This window comes from Cnephaeus nilssonii (assembly GCF_951640355.1).
Source record: "Cnephaeus nilssonii genome assembly, chromosome: 22".
Taxonomy (NCBI): Eukaryota; Metazoa; Chordata; class Mammalia; order Chiroptera; family Vespertilionidae; genus Cnephaeus; species Cnephaeus nilssonii.
The window spans coordinates 13702853-13725857 of NC_137093.1; the positions used below are offsets into that span (position 1 = coordinate 13702853).

The 23005-nt window shown below is 48.7% G+C and overlaps 1 protein-coding gene across 3 annotated transcripts in view; it reads right to left on the reverse strand.

The window, feature by feature from the left end:
* Positions 1-1251: 1251 nt before the first annotated feature.
* Positions 1252-23005, reverse strand: part of HIRA (histone cell cycle regulator) — a 64100-nt gene continuing 42346 nt past the window's right edge. For 2 of the 3 annotated variants that reach the window (XM_079762888.1, XM_079762890.1), the window contains 11 exons: positions 21147-21344; positions 18851-19012; positions 18212-18416; positions 17788-17892; positions 15979-16127; positions 14568-14729; positions 13902-13960; positions 13411-13516; positions 11757-11879; positions 11135-11298; positions 1252-2035 (listed from right to left, as the gene is read on the reverse strand). In XM_079762888.1, coding sequence (XP_079619014.1) covers positions 1608-2035; positions 11135-11298; positions 11757-11879; positions 13411-13516; positions 13902-13960; positions 14568-14729; positions 15979-16127; positions 17788-17892; positions 18212-18416; positions 18851-19012; positions 21147-21344 — 1861 coding nt within the window. In that variant the 3' untranslated portion in view covers positions 1252-1607. Of the gene's footprint in view, positions 2036-8609; positions 8699-11134; positions 11299-11756; positions 11880-13410; positions 13517-13901; positions 13961-14567; positions 14730-15978; positions 16128-17787; positions 17893-18211; positions 18417-18850; positions 19013-21146; positions 21345-23005 lie in introns of all 3 variants that reach the window. The other variant, XM_079762889.1, reaches the window with a different exon arrangement.

The window sequence follows — 23005 nt, forward strand, 5'->3', positions numbered from 1 at the left end:
GTTATTTTGTTCCTTTGGTTGTTTCAGACGGGAGGGTCAATTGGGCCCCTTACTCATCTTGGCTGAAAGCGGAAGTCTCCAACTTTGTTTCTTGTCTTCCTCTCCAAATAGCAGTGTAGTAAAACACTGACTGCCCAAGTTTTCCTCAACAGAGCATTGCCAAGTGCCAGGACATTGCCTACATGATCCCATTTAGTTCTCACAACCATGTTTTCTTAACCTCAGCTCCATTTAACAGCTGAAAAGTAAGGCCCAGATTTTTGCTGGTTCAGACCCCGGACAGGCCTGTCGGTTCTTCAGCCATGTATATAATTTGTCGGCCCGAAGTTCTCAACGTCTCACTGCAGAGTTGTTGAGGGAGGTGCCTGACCACAGAGCACCTTTTGGTTCCTTACTCCTTAAAGAAAAGTTCACACTTGCAGCCTGGCTTTTGAGGTGTCTCTGCCCATATCCGCCTGTGTGCTGGCCATGTCAGGCATGCATATGTGTCTGGGTCTCATCCAGCCACCAGACATATGAGTGAGACAGGCAGTGAGATGGCCTCTAGGCAGGGAAGCTGTCAGAGAGGTGCCAGTGGCCAGTCACCTAGGCTTTCTCATCCCAAGTCCAGGCCTCCTTGCTCGGATTCAGGATCACACACAGCTGGCAGGGAGGTGACAATGAGGTCCATGAGCCAGGGGTGAAGGTGCTCAGCCCTCACCATATTTGAAGATTCTGTGATTCTAGCTATCTTCTCTCCTGTGGGTCAGCATCTTAGACCACTTTCTAAGAAACTGTCAGCTTCCAGATAATACTTCAGAAAACACGAGTCTACTTACTGATATCCTTCCATGAAATCAGCAAGTCTGCCACAGTCCTCGGTGCCCAGCATGATCAGGGACCTGGGGCACAGCCCAGCCAGAACCAAGGACCTCCTCAGTGGCTGGTTTGGAAGAAGAACCATGCGAGGTGGACCTCCTGAGAGCCCCAGCTCTGCCTAAGACGCTGCATGACCAGGGAAGTGACCTCCCCTTGAGAAATGAATTTCCACAAGGAGGGGCTGGGGTGGGAGTGGTGGTATCAGATGACACCGAAGATCCCTTCTGGCTATGATGTTGTCATTCTCCATTTCAGGAGGGATCCACAGTTGTGGGAGAAAGGTGGAAGTTGAAGGAGAGGCAGGGGGAATCAGGATGATTTGGTATCCAATGTGTGTTCATTTATTTTACACTTACAAAAGAAATCACCCACCCTCTGCCCTATCCCCCCCAAACAGTCTCTTTTTACAAACATTGAAAAATTAAAACCAAATGAAGATAGACAAGTTAATTTCAGTACAATTATTTTTCAATGTAGCTGTCATAATTAGAGTTTAAATTTTTTCCTACAAGTAACCAATGTCCAAGTGACTTATAGGGAAATCCTGATTATTGGCCAAAAGGAAAATTCTGTATTACAAGTTAGCAAATTCTAGTACAAAAATAGTCTTTGTGTTGGAATAGTCTTTCCTTTTACATAGGTCTCGGGTCAGTCTCCTGACTGCATAATAGACTAATACATTTCAGGGCTCTCTTCACAAATGGCTCATTCGTCATAGCTGACGCAGCACGGCACCTGCAGTGGCAGGGCTAGTGTCCACCTCTGGACCGTGCTGCAGACGGTCGGTCTGGGCGTGCCTCGCTGATCCCAGGGCAGCAGGGCAGAGCCCCAGCCCCTGCTCCGCGTGGGGGTCCTGGAGAGAGGGGCGAGTTGCCAGCAGAGCCGCCCCCTTCCACAGGAGCAGCAACAGACCCCGGACACAGGGGAAGTCTACCCAGGGACCTGGGCTGGTGCTGGTGCAGGACAGCCCACCTCCTGCCAGTGTCTCCTTGTCCTACGATAGCCCGACAAGGTGAGAGCTGGCCCTGCCCTGGCTGTAGCTGGGGCAGATGTGGGCAGGCTACTTGTCCCTTAGGATGTCGAGCTGTTCCTGACATTCGGTGAAGAGACGCTGGAAGCGGAGGTTCTGCCCGATGACCGGCAGCAGTTCCTTCAGTAGCTCCCTCTTCCGCAGACCCTGTGGGCACAGAAATGACGGCTCAGTACAAGTGTCAGTGGGGAGAACTAGACTGTGGGTGGTTTCCTGGCCTAACAGAGACCCTTGTGCCTGCCCATCTGACCCCTAGGCACCCCTTGGAGAAACCAGAGATGGATGAGAAAAAGTTCTCTGCACGCTAAGAAGCCCTGGGAGAGCTGAAAGGCTGACCTGGGGCGTGTGGGGTGGGTGGCAGGGTGCAGGGGAAGGACACAGGGCAAGGATACTGCAGAGAAAACCAGGGTAGGTCTGTGCCCCCTAAGTCTGCTGGCACAGTCACCACTAGCCTTCAACTGTTCAGTGACCACAGTAGCTTGGCCTTCCAGAGTAGGATGAAAGTAGAATATCAGGGTAGAGGGACAGGTAGATGGCCACCTGAGGGGGGCTGCCCCCTCATGCAATGCTCTCCAGGGGTCTGAGGTCAAGCCCAGGGGTGAGGTGGCACCTGGGAGTTTTACAGTCCTGGGGGGAGGTCTGCCCTTGGCTCTTGCCCACACCTCCTCCATGCCTGGGTGCACTGGCACCAAGATCTGCCTGGACCCCTTTGCAACATGCACTGCCAGGCAGGGTCTCCACTGCAAAGGGGAAACCACTAACCAACAATACTGACCATTAGAAGAGAAGGTCCAAATGTTAAACCAGCATGGTAACAACACACAGAATTACAGAAAAGGACAAAGTGTAGGCATTCAGTTTGAGCAATACAGTGGGTAAAGGAGATGGAATTAGCAGAATGGACCCGGCTGAAGACCGAGTCAAGTGGGTCAGATGGAGGAGCAGCAGTGCTCGAGCAGGGAGGCATGCCGAGGGGAAATGTAAGAGAAGAGGCTGGACGATAAAGTAAGGGCAGATGAAGTAGGAAATGGTCCCAACATCTACATGAGACCCACAGGAGAGAGACACAAAAGAGAGAAGGAAATATTTGAAGAAATAATATGGATAGATTTCACATAATTAAAGAAAAAGGAACTGCCTTAGGTTGAAAGGCTTCATTGAGTGCTGATGAAGATATGAAAAAAAAAAAGGTATTTTAGATACATTAGAATGAAATATACAGAATCTATGGATATCAAACACAAAAAAATTCTGAAAAGTTCTAAAAAACAAGAGCATATCACCTACAAAGGAAGAGATACCAAGAGGCACAATAAAGTAGTATTTTAAATATACTGGGAAAAAACTCATAATCTACTTTTTCATCCAGCCAAACTGTTATTCACATAAGAGGATGTAATAAAAAATATTCTTAGGCTTGTAAGATCTCAGAATGTTTACCACAATAAAGATCCACCCTGAAAATGTTCTAGAAAGTACTAAAAAAAAGAAGAAATAAATAGAGATGATGCTAAAAGAGATATGAAAAGTAATGTGATCAACCTCTTGCTGAAGTTTATGTTGGTCTTCAAAAAAAAAAGTAAACAACAAATGTAAATGATTTCAATTTGTGATTAAGAAAACCTCAGCCTGTCAGATTAAACAGAAGCCAGACACATGATGTTGGCAAAAACCACATAAAACATGGATAGAAATGTTAAAAGTTAAAGATGGAGAAAGATTATATTAGTAAATAAAAAAAAGTGTGTGTTTCACAATGATCAAAGTACGTAGACTTTGAAACAAAAACATCATTGGAGAAAGAGAAAGTCAGGAGAGAGGGACAAAACCAAGCTTACAAGGAGCTTTTAATACACATTCCATTAGGGATGTGTCAGAAAGGCAAAAACCTGCAGATTCAGGTAATTCAAACCAAACATTTAGTAAACATGACCATTAGGACATCAAGGCACTCAGAACTAGAGAACACAAATTCTTCTTTGGCACACACGGAAATATGAACAATTGCTCTAAAAGCTAACCTCAACAGAATAAGTCTCATGTAGATTGTGAGTTGGCTTGGGCCAAATCCATCCTACCTATTTAGTGAATAATTTTATTAAAATGCAGACATACCTACCTATTTGTTTACCTATTATGTTACAACGGCAGGGTTGAGTAGTTGTAAGCTATCATATGGATTTGCAAAGCCTGAAATTTTATTCTCTGGTCTCTAACAAACAAGTATGGGCTCGGCTGGTGTGGCTTTGTGGTTGAGCTTCAACCTATGAACCAGGAAGTCAAGGTTCGATTCCTGGTCAGGGCACATGTCTGGGTTGAGGGCTCGATCCCCAGTGTGGGTTGTTCAGGAGGCAGCTGATTGACGATTCTCTCTCATCATTAATGTTTCTATCTCTTCCTCTCTGAAATCAATTAAAAAAAAAATTACCAAGAAATTAAAAAAACTACACACACACGAAAAAAACACCAAAAAAATGTTTTTAACGAAAAACTCTATTAAAAAAAAACATGAAAGGGTATCAAGCAAACTGTTATTAGCAAAGTAAAAATTTCAGCTGGTCTATGGCACCAGGGGCAAGCTACAAGAGGATCTACCTTCTGGCCCGAAGGCTAGTTTCAATACCAACAGCTATCAAGTATCATCTCCTTCCTTGGGCTCAGTAATAGGTGATGCTCCTCCCTGTTTCAGGCAGCAGCCTGGAAACAGCTCATCACCCTCCCTCTGGCCAATGACACAGGTCCTACAATAAAGACCTTTGCAGAGGGAGGCTTCCAATAGTAGGCCCTGGCTGAAGAGACAGTGCTGAGCACAGAGCTCAGGTACCTGAAGGATGGCTGCTTAGTGCCTCAACCCTCTGTTTCCACCTCCCTCCTATGCACACTGAGTCATGATCCTTGAGGGAAAGAAGCCTGGATCTTTGGAGGCATACTAGCAGCTCATATCACAGAGTCATTTCCCTAATATATAAGAATTCCTACAAAGCAATTTCTAGAAATTTTGTCATGGATTTGCTCACGCACTATGAGCAGACCAGCTATTTTAAGCAGTTTACAGGAAAAGCAAGTGGGACCACACTGACAAGTGCTTCCTAGGAAGGAAGCCACAGACTCTCCTGGGCAAATCCCTAATAAGGTATCCTACTTAGAGATAGCAAAAACAACCAGCAGGGAGGAGGAGGCAGGGAGAGTGCATGGCCATGAATTAGTGGCCTGTCTGTGCTCCCTTCTGCCTGCACCACACTAGCCTAGAATGCTTACCTTCGGGCTGAGACAAAGAACTGTTACGTAGAGCTCTTGCTGACATTTCACCCTAAGGCTCCCAGAGTGAAGCCCTACAGGAGTGGTTGGTTGGGCACTGGCCTACCCGTCTCCCACCTCTGCAGATGGCCCATCAGGCTGCCTAGAGGTGAGGTGTTCTTATAGGGAATTCAGAAAAGCCCTTCCAACTGAGAAAGGGGACAAAGCTGGACAAAGGGAAACAGACCTCAGAGAGCTCAAGTGCTAGCGAGGAAGGATTGAGCTGGAGTGTGGAGAAGGTAGAAATCCAGAGAGAAACACCTTTGCCTTGGGAACACTTATTTTATTTTATTTTATTTTTCTTGATTTCAGAGAGGAAGGGAGCGGGAGATAGAGAGAGAAACATCAATGATGAGAAAGAATCATTGATTGACTGCATGCCCCACATTGGGGATCGAGCCCACAACCCGGGCATGTGCACCGAGCGGGAATCAAACCTGGGACCCTTCAGTCTGCAGGCCAACATTCTATCCACTGAGCCAAACTGGCTAGGGCTTGGGAACACTTATTGATGAGGAAGAGGCTGAACAGAGCGTCTACTAGACTTGAGGGTTTAGGGGGACCAAAGCAGGGGCATAGGACTCATGAAAAGTGGGGTCCCTTTCCTTTGTGCTAGTCTCCAAAGAAATGCACTCTAGAATAAGGGTAGACTGGTAGTGAACCAGTCCATGCACTAGTTAGTACCCAGCTTTGAGTCCCCAGGTAGCCCAGAAGACTTCAATCCCTGAATTGGTTGAGGGAGCCTTGTAGGGCTAGGGCCAAAAGCTGGTAGCAGAAATAAAAGTGGTCTGTTGAAGAAGGTAACATTCCTGAGGCTTCAAAACATTTCTATAAATAATTATTCAAATACCATGTCTAGCAGACAGTCAAAACCAACCAGGCATTTAAGGAGATAAGACAATATAAATGAGGACTAGCAGAAATATTTATAGGAAATAGAAACAGATCTACAAGGGCTCCTCAAAGTAGAACTATGCTCAAGTAGATAAGACTAAATTGAAAATATGGGGAGAACTGAAACTACAAAAATAATATAACAGATTCCAAAAAGAGGATATTATATTTCTCATGATGGGGAAAATGGAATATAATCAAAGAGAACCTAGGAAAAGACACAGAATGAATGAAAGACATAGACTTAGAGCTTTGTGAAACTTCAAAACACCAAGAAAGGGTCAATCCCAAAAGAATTTACAAAACAATGGAAATCAGATTCCTGGTAGTTTTTAGCAACAACAGTGGATACTAAAAGTCTGTGGCACAGCATAATACATTCAAAGCTCTAAGATTTTATTAGCCAACCAAATTAAGATCTATTGTAACAAAATAAAAAGGGAGCCCTAGCTGGTTTGGCTCAGTGAGTAGAGTGTTGGCCTGTGGACTGAAAGGTCCCAGGTTCAAATCCAATCAAGGGCACATGCCCGGGTTGTGGGCTCAATCCCCAGTGGGGGGCATGCAGGAGGCAGCCGATTGATGGTTCTTTCTTATTATTGGTTTTTTATCTCTCCCTCTCCCCTCCTCTCTGAAATCAATAAAAAACATATTTTTTAAAAAAGGGAATAAAAAGTAGAGGAGGCCAAGTATACACCAAGGTCTTCAGAACCTTGTAAGACTGACTCTCCCACGGCCACTCTGCTCAGCTGTTCCTTTTATGCTGCAAGATGCCCAACCCCAACCTCAGGGCCTTTATACTTGCTGTTCCCTGTCTGGATATTCTTTCTCCAAATATCTGTTGGGGCTTCCTCTCTCACCTTTTCTGGTCTCTGCTCAGTCAATTAGGTCTTCCTTGATCACCCAATATAAAATTGCATCCTGCCAGTATTCCCTACCCCCTGTCCTATATATATTTTTTCCATGGCACCCATCCCCACCCAACACTTTATATGTACTTGTCACTTGTTTTGAATGTGCCTCTCTCCACAAGAATGAAGATCCATAAAGGCGGGGCCCGGGTCAGCCTTAGTCACTGCTGCCTGCCCTGTGCCTAGACTATGCCTGGCCAGAGAAGGTGCTCCATCAGTCTTTGCTCAGTGACTGAATGAAGCACTGAAGCTAAATTTTGGACCCACAACTTCTCCCATTCCTCACCAACCTGCTCCTTTTCCAATTCAATCAATACACTAGCCAAAAGAACCTTGAGCTGACCACACGTTCATTATTCTCTTTTCCTCACCTACTCCATATCGAACCACCCAAAAACACCAAGTCTTTTTTTGTTCTGCCTCCAAAATACATATTGAATCTGTTTTCTTTCCCCTCTCGATAGCCATCACATTGATCCAAGTCACCTGCATCTATTGCCGGAACTTTTTTGGGAAAAAACCCAACAAACCCTGACCAATTTTCTTTTTTTAAAAAACACATTTTTATTGATTTCAGAGAAGAAGGGGGAGGGAGATGGAGGAGGAGAGGGAGAGGGAGAGGGAGAGGGAGAGGGAGAGGGACGGAGGGAGAGAGAAACATCAATGATGAGAGAGAACCACTGATTGGCTGCCTCCTGCACACCCCACATTGGGGATGAAGCCTACAACCCGGGCATGTGTGAACTGTGACCTCCTGGTTCATAGGTCAATGCTCAACCACTGAGCCACGCTGTCTGGCCTGACCAGTTTTCTATGTTAGTTCACATCACCTCTGCTGACTGGTCTTCTATATCAGGTCACATCATCTCTGCTGATTGGTCTATGTCAGGTCATATCACCTCTGCTGACTGGTCTTCTATGTCAGTTTATATCACATCTGTGTGAAATCCTTCAATAACTTCCACTGCCTAGACTGAAATTCTGGATCTTTATAAGCTTTCCATGATCTACTTCCTCCTCACCTCTTTTGCCTAATCTCATATAACCCTCTCTTCTGCCTATTATGTCCCAGTCACAGTGGCCTCGATGTACCAAGCCCTCTTTGCATGTACTACCACCTCCACCAGGAAACTCTCCCTAGGGCTCTGCAGAGCTGGTTCATCCTCAAAGTCCTCTTCTGAGGTCTTCCTTGGTCACTCTTTCCCAGGCATGCTTGTCTTACTGATTTGCTATTTCCTTCTAAGCATAATCCATAGTCTAAAGCTATCTTGTTGACTAAATTGCTTACTGGCTTATATCTGCCTCCCTACCAGACTGCAATCTCCATGAGGGCAGGGAAGGATCTTTCATCTTCATTACTGAACAAACCCACAGCCCTGTGCAGGCAGCTTTCCTCAGCACAAGTGCATGGCTGAATCCCCACTGAGGCCTCATGCTGAGGGCCCAGCTCTTGCTAGATTGTGCAGTGCAGGCATCTCACCTGCTCACTTACGCTGGGACCCAAGGCATTGTGCTATAGACATCTAATGAGGAAGAATTTCAAAGCACTTTGGCTTACTTTTTAAATTTCCACCTTCACTTTTCAAGAGAATTCTTGTGGCAAGAATGAAAGAAGCACCTACCACTACCGTTGACTCCCACTGGCTTCCAGTGGAGTAGTGAACCGGACCCAGTAAGTCCTTGCATATTTCTCGGAGTCGGTATTCAAACCCTAATTACAGAAAAAAAAAAGAAAAGAACAAAAACAAAACAAAACAAAACAGAAATAGGAACACATTACAAAAAGAAATAAAAAATCAAGAATATGCTAAGTTGTTGGGTATATCAAAACAGACTGAACAAAGGCTTATTGTGTTGCCTATGATGGGCAAAATGCCTCCTGCATGCCTCTCAGTTTGGGGCACTGAGACTCATAATGACAGATTCTCACTCACTCACCTACTCCCTTGACAATGCATGCAGTGGCCCCTCTGTGTGCTGGGCCAATGAGAAAAAATGAGATGTGGCCAGTTTTGGGATGAAACCCCCAAGGTTATGGGAAACTGTAGAAGGAGGGGAGAGGGTTAGTCAGATTTGTTTGAGAGAAGACATCTTGGCAGCCAGTGTGAGAGGAGATCAGCAGGGTCAGGAGGTAAGAGATGGCGAGGGGATGAGTTTAGATTGAGGAGGTGGTGACTAAGCAGAGACAGGAGAAGCAGGCATGGGCCTATCAAGTCAAGGGTTATGGGCACAGCCAAGTGGTATGCCAGAAATGCTAGAGGCAGGTCTGGAGTCTGTAGGCACTGGGGGCAGCTGAAGCCACAGGAAACGGATGAAATCACCCAAAGATGAGAGTGGAAATAAGAGGATGAAGCTGGAATCTGAGGAATTTCAAGGAAAGGGGTCTCCTGTTAAAACCTGAGTTCTCCTTTTACAGTTAGGAAGCAAGGGATAAAGAGAGGAGGTGACTTATGTATGGACACTGGAACAGACACGTGAAAGATAAAGAGGAGCAAGCGGCAGAAGTGATTTCACAAATGGGTGCAGGCCCCAGAGGAGGCAGTGGCTTTCTTCAGGGCATCAGGGCGAGTCCTGATCAACAGCCAGGATGAAGGAAACCGGAGGAGCCAGAGGAGGTGTTTCCTCAGCAGAATGGGGTGTGAGGAGCATCCCAGAAAAGGGGGGAGGGGCTTGCGACTGAATATTTAGAAATGCCAGTGACTACACAGACTGGAGAATAAAGATCAAACTCATTACTGGAGTCTGCTGGGGAAGGGAGAGGGGCTTCGAGTTGGTCAGTCATGCTTGTCCTCAGATATATATATATATATATATACATATATACACACACACTAGAGGCCTGGTGCATGACATTTGTGCACTGAGGGGGGGGGGTCCCCTCAGCCCAGCCTGTGCCTTTTAGCAGTCCGGGGGCCCTCAGGGACATCCTTAGTGCTGTCGCGGAGTTGGGAGAGGCTCCAACCACTGCCGCTGTGCTCACTAGCCAGCCATCAGCCAGCTTGTGGCCGAGTGGTGCTCCCCTTGTGGGAGTGCACTGATCACCAGGGGCAGCTCCTGCATTGAGCGTCTGCCCCCTTGTGGTCAGTGCACATCATAGCGACCGGTCGTTCTGTTGTTTGGTCAGTTTGCATATTACCCTTTTATTATATAGGATTGCAAGGTGTATAGAACATGTAGTTGCATCAGAGGAAACATAACATACAAGTTCTGGGAGTAACATTTGTAGGGGTTTGACCTTATTTCCCCTGTCTTTTCTATACTTCACTTTAACCTCTAAATCATACACAAAATGGAGAGGGTGATGTCAAAAGCAAAGCAAGGCCAGGAGAGGCTGTGGGGGAGGCTGCTCAGTAACCTGCATGGTGACACAGGGAGAACTTAGGGAGGGCGTTCCCAGGCCACATCTCTGGAGGCCATGCTCAAGCAGAAGGAAGACTGGTGAGGCAGACTCCATGCTTGCCTAGCAGAGAGGATGAGAGGCTTTGGGAGGTCACCCTAAGAACAGGACGGTCACTTCCTGTAACACACCTTGCTTTCTGCCGAACAACAGGGCAAGTGTGGGTGGGCGTATGCTGGGAAGGAGATGCAGGTGCTGAGAGCCCTGGCAGGGAAAGCTAGGCTGGAGGGACAAGGGGAGGTGTTGGACAGCAGGACAGCCCTTCCAGGGCATGTGGGGGCTCAGAAAAGGAAGAGGAGCGCAAGCTCATTGGATGCTACAAGACACCCTCCCTGGGGTCACTGACCACTGATGCTCCAAGGGTGTGAGGGAAGAACAGAAGTCTGAGCATCACATTTGCATGTCTTTCTACATATCCTCTGCCCTCACCCTCGCCTGCTGCCAATCTTGCTGGCCCTCAGGGAACACTCCATTCAGGGGCTGGGAGCCTGTAATGGGATGGATGCCTGCTGAGCTAGCCTGATCATAGCTCAGGCTAGGAGGTGGGGGTGGGGAGGCTGAGGGTCCATCATGTTGACAGGGAACTGAAGGCTAGGGCCTCTTGGATGACCATGGCAGACTGAGAGAAAAGAATGTAGGGAGCCCTAGGCCACTGTACCTCTGCCCTAACTCACAGGCTTTTAGAAGGGTTGTGTTGGGACAGGGATTGAGCTGGGCCCAGGGGAATGGAGGAACCACCAGGGACCTCACCTTCGTTCACAAGGTACCGCGCGTAGAGGAGGAGCCAATGGCGATACTCATGGCTGGACTGCAGGGTGAGGGCTGCTGCCACCTGGTTTTCTAGGTAGGCCAGGGTAGTCTCCTGCTGCACCACGTGAGGCACGGAGAAGAGGCGGGCCGCCTGCCTCCCTGAACTGCAGAAACACATCATGAGGTAGTGAGTACTGTGTGGGCAGGAGGCTGCCACCATGCACCCCAGGGCACCAGCAAGAAGCCAGCAGGGGGGCAGATGTCAGTCTCCACACTGGCCCACCCATCCCCATGTCCCAGCTGCAGACTTCCTGGATGCTCTGGCACCCCAGGTGTACCCCACTCTGTACCTCTCATTTAGATCCCTGAGGTGACAGACCCCCAACCAAAATACATGAGTGCCCATGACCCGTGGCACCTCAAGCTGCATCTGGGCCCTGAAATAACAGGGTTTGCATCCAGCACCCTGAGAAATCATCTGATGTGGGCCCCAAACTCTTGGCGCCTACAGTCTGCCTGTGCTGAGCAGCAGCTGAGCACAGGGGACAGCAATCAGAGAGCTGGCCTGGGTGGGACTGTACTTGCACAACCCAGTCACCTCTCCTGGCACTCCGTCACCTACGTGGAGGCACGGCCCTGGACTATGGCTAAGGGTCCCGAGCACAGCATGGCGTCCTGGGGAGGCAGGCTGCTCCTGAAGTCCGCACACTGGGCCAGGGAGTCTTGCTTGTCAGAAACCAGGTTCCTGGGGAGGCAAAGGCAGGAGCTGAGCTCAGAAAAACCAGGAGGTCCAGAAGGGTAGGCTGGTAGTGAGGCTGCCGAGGAGCAAGCACCACATGACCAGAACACCAGCGAAGGCTGAGGGTCATTGCATTCTCACCACAGGTCTCTCACAGACAGCTTTCATTACAAGGGAACATTAAAGACAGTGAAGGTCACTGACAAGGCTTCTGGGGCCAGGAGGCCTATGTGTGAAGTGGTCTAGACCTTCGAAGCTTCGAGGAATGCCAGCATCCAGCCTTCGTGTGCTTCCACAGCATCCGAGGCAGTCAGCTCTTTACCTTCTCCACACCCTTCACATCTTTGTGAAAACCTTCTTTACGCACTTTAAAAACAGCCAGGTGCCTTTGTAAACATGCCCAAAATACAAAGGGTCAACATTTTCCTTCTTAAATACCTGGCTTGTTTCCATTATAACAGTAATCTCATGTAATACACAACATCTTGCAATGTGGAAGAGCAGGCAGCGTGGAGTTTTTTTTTTTTTTTTTTAACTCAGGAAAGAGATCTCAGTATGGGATAAATTTGTGCCTGGCAACTCTGAACAGCAAAGTGCCAGAAGAACTTGGGTCTGAGGGACCAAAAAGTGCCGGCAGAAGAAGTTCTCAGAGTGGCTGGTATACAATGCACACAGTTTACATGTTGGGGTTGAGATCTCTGATGTAGAAAGGGATTTTACAAATATAAAAATGGGCTCCCAATTCCAAATGGGTGGAGGAAAGGTACAGACCATCACATGTGCTGACGGTGCAACCGTACTAATTTACAAAGTCAAAATTGCTACTGGACTTCAAAAACCGCTATGTGCTGGGTGAAGGTATTGTGAAGCTGACTCACCGATGCTGATGATGGCTAAGGAAGCCAGGCTGGAAATATACACTGAGTGGCCAGATTATTATTATCTCTGAATGCATAATAATCTGGCCACTCAGTGTATTTGTATCTCAAATGGGTACCAAAAGTATTCTAGACTTTGGCTGGAGATCAACCACCTATTTGCCCTGAGCTTTCTATCAGCCAGTGCAAAGGGAAAAACTGATCAGGTGCAAAATTTATAGTATCTTTGATATCAAATAAATAAGGTACTCAAGAGAAGTACACTGAGTGGCCAGATTATTATGAGTTCAGAGATCATAATAATCTGGCCACTCAGTGTATATTTGCAACCATAAAAATTTTCAAATGCCTATTCCAAACAAAGTGACCTCAGAGAACAATGCAGACAAAGCAAAGCACCCCTACACACGGGCTCTGAGAGCAGAGCGGCTGTGGGCCTCCAGCCTCTCACAGGGACAGTAGGGCCTATACAGGTGCGTTTGAGTTCTGTCTCCTCCAGCAGAGAGCACACCAAGCTGTCATGTGACCTCTACTCCAGGGCCCAACTCTCAGGAGAAGCCAAGCCAGGCAGGTCTGAGGAGCAAGCACCACATGACCTGTTACCAGCTGAGACGGACACTCTCCTCTGGGGCTGGGCCAGGGAAGGGTGGCTTGCTTACCATGCAGAAAGTGACGGATTAAAGCAGTAGGCCTTTCCATCGGACAGGTTCATCACTGGGATTCCATGCTGTGTAAGCAAGATCTGCGACACCGTCATATCACTTCCTAGGGAGACACCATAAGAATGGATTCTGAGTGTGTTCTGATCAGCAAGTGCTTACACATGCACCGAGGAGAATCTGAACATGGCGCCCAGTCCCAGAAACAGGTGCCTTAATGCTGACTCAGCAACTAGGAGTCTCTTCCCTGAGAGTGCTGTTTTCACCACCACCCACAGGTTCTTTGTCACCACACAGGGAGCCAATGAAATGTGCCCCAGAGAGGGTGCACTTCCCTGCAAAATAACTGTGACCCCTTGTCACACTGAGTACCTTGGGCTGAGCCAAGAGACTGGCTCTGGCTCTCTGTCTAGGCTGAGTGGAGCCTGGGACTTGAGCTGCCCTGTCCCCCTCCCTCATCAGGGCACCAGGGGCAGCCCACCGCCGATTACCTGCCAGGATGGAGTGTAGAGATTCTTCTTTTACCACAACCACCTGTCTGTGAACATCCCTAGGAGGGAGATAGGAAGCAGTTTACTCTCCAATCTGAGTAAATGCCTGAAAGTGTGCCGCGGTGCTCAGACCCCTCCTCTGTGGTCTCTATGCGCACCTTGCCCTGGCATCCCCTGGGAGGAGCTCTGGCCACAAGTGGCTTCTGCTCCCCATGAGCCACTTTACTTTTTCCACACGAGGCTATAGGAGACGGCTCAGGCCACAGAGCTATGGGGCTTGTCGCTAATGCCATACCAACTTTGGGAGAAGCATGGCCACAGCTGAGATCCCATTCTGATGAACCCCCGTTAAGGACCCTGGCACATTGTGTTTTGTCATGTGGTTTGCTCCTATAAAAGTGGTAGCAGGGGTAGGCAGCCTGCCCCACTGCCACTTGCATACCTGCCCCCTCCCCGACACGTACACACACGTGTGGTGGCCATCACAAGCAGTGTCCAACTGCTTGGGTCTCTTTGGCTGTTCAGACCCCCATGCTAGCAGGGCCCAAGGGCATGTCTGCCAGGCGGCTTCCTCCACTGCCTCCCCTGTTCCTGCAGTGAAGAGGAACCTGTGCAGACCTATCCTGCCCTGCCTGGAGCCCACCTCACCCCAGGCCTGTCTCTCACCAGACAGATAATGTGGCTGCAGCAGTGAGCGCCATGACGTAGGAGCCTGTGCAATGCAACGTGGAGATTGGGGATGACAGGAGGATGGGAGGGAGGAGGCGGCGACCACAGGTGGAGAACACTGACAGCATCCTCTTTTCACAGGCGACACATACCACGTCACTGAGAAGGCAGAGAGGGGATAGGTGTCATGATGATCAGGTGCCGTGGCAGAGGTAGGAGCCCCAAGGCACAAAGCCTTCCCTCTACCTGGGCCTGAGCCTGAGTGGGTGCAGCAGAAGGAGAGGCAGGGAGAGGGCCGGCCAGAAGGACTGGGGGAGGGCGGGACAGTAGGGCTGACAGAACTGCGATCTCTCATTAGAGACTATGTTCTCCTCCCCCACTAGGCTGCTCAAGCTTTTCCGAATTCACCCTAATGCTAACTTGCGGCGGGGGGTGCTTCAGAGGACCACTGATGGTGACCCAGAAAACACACCTCACTTGTCATATGAGGCCACACAGCGCCCACTCAACAGTCTGCTGGCTACAACTAGCTGGACTAGTCCTGAGATCTCTGCCGAGAAAGGCCAGACGTGTGGAAACGAAGGAGCGTGTCTCCATAAGGGACACCAACTGTGTCCTCGGAAAGCCTTTCTGGCTAGGGTGGAGGTGAATACAGGGACAGCTTCAAAGGATAGAGGCCCAGAAGCCCATTGTGAGACACGTGTGACTAACACTGAATTAGGGTCTCCCCTCAAAGTGCAGAATCTCAAAAGGGCTGGTCTGGGAACTCAGGGGGGCAGTCAGAAATCTATCTTGACTTCCTTGGGTTAAAACCTGGGATCCAGAAAAAGAAACAGCCCAAGTTAGAGCCAGGCAGAGCTCAGCCTGGGACCTGAGACTTCAGGAGTCTGGCCAGACAAGGGAATCAGAACACCTGGGTGAAAAATCCTGGCATGCCCTGGCCGGTTTGGCTCAGTGGATAGAGCGTCGGCCTGCGGACTCAAGGGTCCCAGGTTCGATTCCGGTCAAGGGCATGTACCTTGGTTGCGGGCACATCCCCAGTGGGGGGTGTGCAGGAGGCAGCAGATCGATGTTTCTAGCTCTCTATCCCTCTCCCTTCCTCTCTGTAAAAAATCAATAAAATATATATATATTTAAAAAAAAGAAAAGAAAAATCCTGGCATGGGTGAGTCTCCAGGACTCAGTTTTCCCAGCTGTACCATGGAGATAATGACGCCAACTTCAATGGGTGTTGCAGGGACCGAGATGGTAGCGGCATACACTTTGCCCAGAGCAAGACCTGCAGTCTCCATGGGAGCTGGCACCTGGGGGCAGTGCATGCCCTCAAACAGCATCAGCACCACACCACACCACACATGGTGCTTGCTTTACATGAAATGCTGGGCCAGGTGAAGACCCTCATCCTTACCAGCTACCGGCAGCAGTGAGGATCCGGCTAGTGAGTACCGTCTCCCACTCCTTCCCTTCCCGGTTACACTTCAAGCGGCTCAGCTTCACTCCCCCAACGGCTGTCACTTCATTCTCCACCTCAATGTACATGGAGGGGTCGGAGCTCACCTGAATGGAGGAAAGCAAACACAATGTTCTTTCATGTAGCAGAGCAGAGAACTGGTGTCAGAGCTAGAGACTCCAGAGCCTCCTAAGCCCACCATCTCCTCTCACAGGGAACATGCAGAGAAGGCATGTGGCTTATCTAAGAGCACACCGCAAATGAGGCCCATAGCCAGCTGGACACAGCTGGGGGTGAGACGTGGCTCCTAGTTGAAGGTCTTCAGAGATCACAGTGCTTGGCAAGAACCGAGGAAAAGTCTAGAAAACCCAAAGTCCTCTCTAGTTCCTTTTGTAGTGAGCCCCTGTCTGCTCATCTGAAACCAACCTCACGGAGTGTCCCTAGAAGAGCATGCATATGCATGGAAGCGCTTAGGTCAGTGCCTGGCTCCACAATGGGCTCAACTTTGTCTTTTGTGTATGGGGAGATGACTGATAGTCCATATGAAAAACCGGGCAGAATGGCTGAACAGTTTGCACTTGTGTGGCCACATAAGTGGGTTACCTGGGGCAGAGGGCCATATAGAAACCAAGAAGGGCTCCAAGCAGCACTCAGTGGTGAAACTCCCAGAGGAAGCTGGAGGAATTTGGGAGAGGGGTTGTGCTCCTTGCCTCTGCTCATATCAGCAACAAGAACAAAGCATGTGGGTCCCTATTCTTAGGCTCAGAAGGACCTGTGGCAGGAAAGGGCCGACACCCCATGAGGACCAGCCTGGGTTGGGGCAGTGTGCAGACAGTGAGAAGTGACCTGCATATGGAGTTTTAAAGGGTTTCCTATCGACATGCACCTGAGGTACAAAGGGCATGAGGTGACAGGGTGTGCAAAGGTCTGGCCTGGGTGCTAGACTGAGTGATTACAGGGCCTCTGCATATAAAGGATTTTTTACAATAATATTTAAAAAACTGTTTTGAACAAGCACATGGTTAAAATAGCCCTGATGAAAACTCTGTGCTGGGCCCTGGAAAGTGAACAGGGCCAGTGGGCTGGTCGGGAGGGAGACCATTACCACACAGTCCAATGGGCACTGAGTCCGAGGCTGCTTGGGACCAAGTATGGAATGAAGGAGGCTTCCAGAAGGGACTCCTGAGACAATTCTGGAAGGAGCTGGCCATCCAGAAGATGGCAGCAGGGACTGTGAGGGCAAAGCCACAGAGAAAGAAGCGTGGTGGTGGTGATGGTGGGGCGGGGGGGAGGGGCAGGGGCTGAAGGGCTCCTGGAGAACAGACTAGTAATCTTGCTAATAAGACTGGTGGTTGCGCCGGGACCGGTTTGGCTCAGTGGATAGAGTGTTGGCCTGCGGACTGGGGGGTCCCGGGTTTGGTTCCGGTCAAGGGCATGTACCTTGGTTGCGGGCACATCCCCAGTGGGGGGTGTGCAGGAGGCAGCTGATTGATGTTTCTCTCTCATCCATGTTTCTAACTCTCTATCCCTCTCACTTCCTCTCTGTGAAAAATTAATAAAATATATTAAAAAAAAAAAAAAAAAAAAAGACTGGTGGTTGCCATGATCAACTACAACTTCCCTCAGAGGATGATGGAGAGCCACCGGGAAACAGCCCTGTTTTTGACAAATCAGGGTTTACACTGGGGGTTGGGGAAGGAGTGGGGCTGGGGAGAGAGAGAGAGAGAGAGAACACGCTTGTGAGGGAGAGGCAGGGGGCCGGCTCACCTGGAGGGTGAATGCTCTCTGGGGGCTCGGCATGGGCAGCTTCAGTGTAGGCGCTGGTACAGACAAACACACAGTGTCCTTTTCTGCGGTCAGAGCAGCTGGGGACTGCAAGAGCAGAAATGTCCCTGAGCCCCTCCCAGCACTGGAGGGCAGTGTCAGGTAAAGGGGAGTCACCTAGAGGTAAGGCTAGGCCAGTTCCCCAGGTATTCCACCCACTCTGGGAGGACAGTACAGATGAATGTTCCAGTGGTCCCACTTGACAGATGAGGTAGCCGATGCCAAGGAGCTGCTCAAGGCCTCTGGGTGGGTCCAGAGCAGGTCTGAGGGGGAGTGTGCCTCCATGCTACGCCGTGGGCACATGCAAGCTCCAGCACTGAACTCAACAAGTGGGCTGGGGAAGCTAGCACGGATCTGCTGGCCTCACCTGGACAGACAGAGACATGGGCATGAGCCGTGAGTCCTTCCGAGGTCGCCCTTTCTTCTTTTTCTCCACTGTTTCCACCTCAAGCTCCAGTTTTCGCTTGGAGAGGGAGGAGGACTTGGCCACAGGAACCTTCTCATCACTGTCACTGCTGCTCTCCAGGAGGTCCCGGGGCCTCACCTCTTTCACAAGATTCTGCTCTTTCAACCTGCACAAACACAGATACCCATGGCTTTTTCCATATGATTATTAACTTATAATTATAATTATCAATAAAATTTCCCAAAGCTGAAACATTAAAAAAGTAGGTGAGGACTTCTGGTTTCTGTTCGAACATTCACACAAACTCTGGGCTCCATTCACACACAGTTATTCTGAGCACATCTCCCACACTGCCCAGCTGCCATGCTGTTGCCCTCATGTCCTTGTGCAGAGCTGCTCTGTCCACCCCACGCTCCTTCCAACAACCTTCCCACTTGAAGCAGCTGCTCCTTTCTCCTTGAAACAGGGGCACCTGAATACAGAGAGACTGTAGTCTGCTCCCGCAGGGAGAGCAAGCTGCTTGGTAGGAGAGAGGACGCTGCACTGCTGGCCTGAGGCTGTATTCACCTGGTCTCTCTGAGCCCCACAGTCACCACCTACCTTTCTACGGCCGTCGGTGTCACACTTGTCAGGACAGGAGCACCAGGCGTGGCTTTGGACCGCTCCGTGAACCGGGAGTCAAACGCTTTCATGGGTTCAATCTTGGATGGGGTTGTTAACACAGAGGGGGATGATGCAGCAGGAGCCGAGGTAGCGTTCACGCTGGGGTGGGGAACAAGATGTGAGAGCATGACAAGCACAATTCGTCAGGGATTTGGGAGTCTGGGATTTACATTACCTGGAGCCAAGTGAAAGGGGCACAAATATAAAACTTCTAAAAACACAAAAATGTCGAGGTATAATGTACTATTCCTGACTATTTAAAAATATTTTCACGTTAAAATTCTGGAAGTTTGCCATGGCCAGGTGGCTAGAGCGTTGTCCCAATGCTCCAAGGTTGTGGGTTTGATCCCCAGTCAGGGCACATACCATAAGCAACCAATGAATGCATAAAGAAGTGGAACAACCAATCAATGTTTCTCTCTCTCTGAACCAAATCAATAAATAAAAATGGTAAATATGAAAAAAGTAAACGTTTACAAAAAAAATTCTCGAAGTTTGGCTATCAGCGAGTACACTCACATTTGCCCCACTGCATTGTTCTGAGAGCTTTGGGGGTTAGCACGAGGCCTAGAAAGTGGTTCTTGCAACGCTTTTCTCCTCACCACACGGCCCCATCTCCATGACTTCAATACAGCCACCCAAACCACTCCAACCAGCAGCTTTTCCCACTTTGACAATGGGTCTGATGAGAAAAGTCCCATCTGGGGTCCTGAAGCCACTGTCTATTCCTGACCTTCAACCTCCTGCCCCGGTAGCCCCTCAATGTGACAATTTCACATTCTTCACACTCTCCTCCCAGTGTCCATCCCACAGCCCTTGCCTTCTCCTCCAAGAAAGGAGAGCCCAAGCATGAGCCTGCCAGCTACCCTGTGGTCATCTGCATCCCTCACACTGGGTCCCCAAACCACTGGGCCTCCTAATGACCAAATCCACTGGACTGGGCCCGACACCAGATGCCTGGCAGGTATCCTAGACAGCCTCTCCTCCTCTCCAGGGAACTCTAGGACCAACTATTGAAACATCTTGCAAATCTGGAGCTTTCTGTCCTTCCCCAGACACCCTTCCTCCCCAGATGCTTTGCTTTCTAACTGGTCAAGCTGCTCCATCTCCTCTTCCCATCTACCCTCACACTTCCCTCAGCCACGGGACACTTGACACTTGGTGCATGCCTCCATGACCATGACATCAGAGCCCAGGAAGGAGGAGGCTATAATAACACAAGACTCTGTCCCCACCGATGGAGAATCACTCTAACAGTAATAGTTTCGTGTGCTAGGTGGCAGCTATATTTGGGCACCAGTGCCTCCTGGAGTGATCTGTCTAAGGTGGAAGTCCAGAGCCTTCTGTGTCTCCATTCTAAGGAGAAGCCCAGGATATCTGATTCAGCACTGAAGCCCAGCTTTTCCCCCTTTTACTGACACTCCTCAGGGACTTGGGGTTCTGCTCTTGCTGCTGTCCCCTAACCCTTCCCCTGGGTGGCCTATATGGGCCCTGGGTAGGCATCCTCCAATAAATCTTCCTGAGACCTGCTCAACAACCCCTCCCCACCTTTGGATGGCTAGCCATTTCTACATAGGAGACCTGAGGAGCCATCCCTATGCCTCTGTGTTTGCCCCTTTCTCCACCAGCCTACACACTCTCTGGGGACAAGGACCCACCAATCAACCCCATGAGGATGCCTGGGCACTAGCAGTGTGTAACCAAGAGCAGGTACTGGGCAAATGTTCACTGAGTGAATGGCTCCTGGCTCTTATTCATGCTCCTCTGGTTCTTACTGACTTCTAATTTGGTGTCCAGGTAATGGTTGGTGAAGACACGGGCTCCAGGAGCAAACACAATTCTGAGAGTGAAAGATGACTCTGCCCCAGCACACTAGCACTCTGCCTGAGATGGCTGGTGCGGTGATGCTACCAATAATGCAGCGGAGGCTCAGCCACCTCCAGCGTAGACCTGCCAGAAGGTGGGGTTGATACTGTGGCAGGTGAGGTGTCCTTGGCTGGTTCCCACCCTTAGGAGCCCAATCCTGGGACTGCTCTTCCCCCAGGGTGTGGAGTCCTCACAGCCCTGTGCATCAGACTCAGCTGAATGAAGGCCTCCCTTCCGAGCAGGCCCTCATCTGAAATCCAGCATCTCTTTTCTTTCTTTTTATTGAAGGGGCCATGAAGTGTCCCTGGCACTGTGGCCAAACCCAAACTTTCCCCAGGGACAGGAGGAAGCCTTGGTGCCCACTCACCTGTCCTTATTGACAGAATTGCCCGCAGGCCTGGTGCCGGCTGCTGCCGCAGGTTCCGTGGAAGGCTTTGAGGTGCCGAAGGAGTTGGGGGTGCTGGCGTCCAGTGGCAGTAGCTGTGGACTGCTATGAGAGGATAGCATGCTGCCTGCCAGGGAGCCTGAGAGTGGGATGCTGTTAAAGAACGCCGTGGAGAAGTCCCTGTGGTCAGGAAGAACAAAGCCAGCCTCAGAAATCAGATACCACATCAAGTACTTTATATAATAAGTAACTTTGTTTCTGGATCCAAAGGTAAGTTATTTTCATAGAAGAAAATGTGCAAAATTACAAAACTAAAATCACTCTGTTTAACGAACTCTAAGGTGAACTGATACTTTTTGTACCACTAAGAAAAAATTGCTACCAAATATAATTGTCAGATGCATCCTGATCTTAGAGGTGTTAAAATGTAAAAACCTGTGTCTGAGAACTAATGGAATATAGCATAGAGTGGACCTCCCTTTTATTATGGGCTATACGCATGTGCCACCATTTACCTAACCAGTCTTTACTGAGGGCCAACTGGGCTGGGCTGTCTCCCAGCCTGTGCAGTAACAGACACTGCTGCAACAGGAGGCGAGATACTGCAGTGTTAAGACTGAGGGCCCTGGGCCAAACCAGCCAGGTTTCACGCCTCTGCCAGGCACCAGCTCTGGGACCTTGGGTGCTTCAACCACTCTGTGCTTCGGGTTCCTATCTGCAAAACAGAAAATGACAGGACCTTCCCCATGAGGCTGCTGTCAGGACTAAAGTTGTTAGTGTAGCAAACACTTAGAACACATAGTAGCTGCTCAAAGATGTCCACTGGCATAATTGTCATCACGCCTGCTGTTTCACTTGTTACATGAGATAAATTCCTAGAGGTGGAATTGCAGCAGTCAATGAAATGTTCATTAATGATTTTTGACAAATAGCACTAAAGTGCCCTCCTTAGAGGTTTAAATTACAACCTGTCTATGAGTGTCTATAACCCCACACCCTCACTGACAATTTTATCAAATTTCTTTTTAAAAAAAATATATTTTTATTGATTTCAGAGAGGAAGGGAGAGGAAGAGAGAGATAGAAACATCAATGATGATGAGAGAGAATCATTGATCGGCTGCCTCCTGCATACCCCCTACTGGGATTGAGCCCACAATCCAGGCATGTGCCCTTGACTGGACGCAGGCTGACACTCTATCCACTGAGCCAAACCGGCTAGGGCTTATCAAATTTCTTGATAGCAGATAGATGAAAAATAGTATCTTACTATAGTTTTAATTTGCAATTATTTTGATGCAATTATTTTATAAGATTGAAATTTTTTCATATAGAAACATCTGATTTCTTTTTGTGTGAAATGTTTGTTTATATCCTTCATCTACTGTTTCACTTGGTTATTGGTCTTTATTATTGATTTTAAGGCTACAAACATATAAAATAATTCCTTATATGAGCAGAAAATATTTTCCCCCAGAATATCGTGTTTTAATTCTTTACTGTGTAATTTTCTTTGCCAAAAAAGTTATTTTTGTGTGGTATAAATTTTGTGTCATTTATAGAAAATACTTTTTTACCTCAGAGATTATGAAAATATTCTTCTATGGCGTCTTCTAAAATTTTAAACAAAAAAGTTAAACATTAAAAAAAAATCTCTTAGCTGTTCAGATGTTCTCTGAAAATCTCTCAGCTGTTCAGAATTTTAAGTGAGGCAGGGCTCCAATTCTGTTTTTAGAGTATCAAATAGTCCTGACTCCCATTTATTGAAGAAACTGATTCACCATGGATGCAAAATATTACCTTTAAAATTTTCATAAATACTTGAGCCGATTTCTGTTTTTT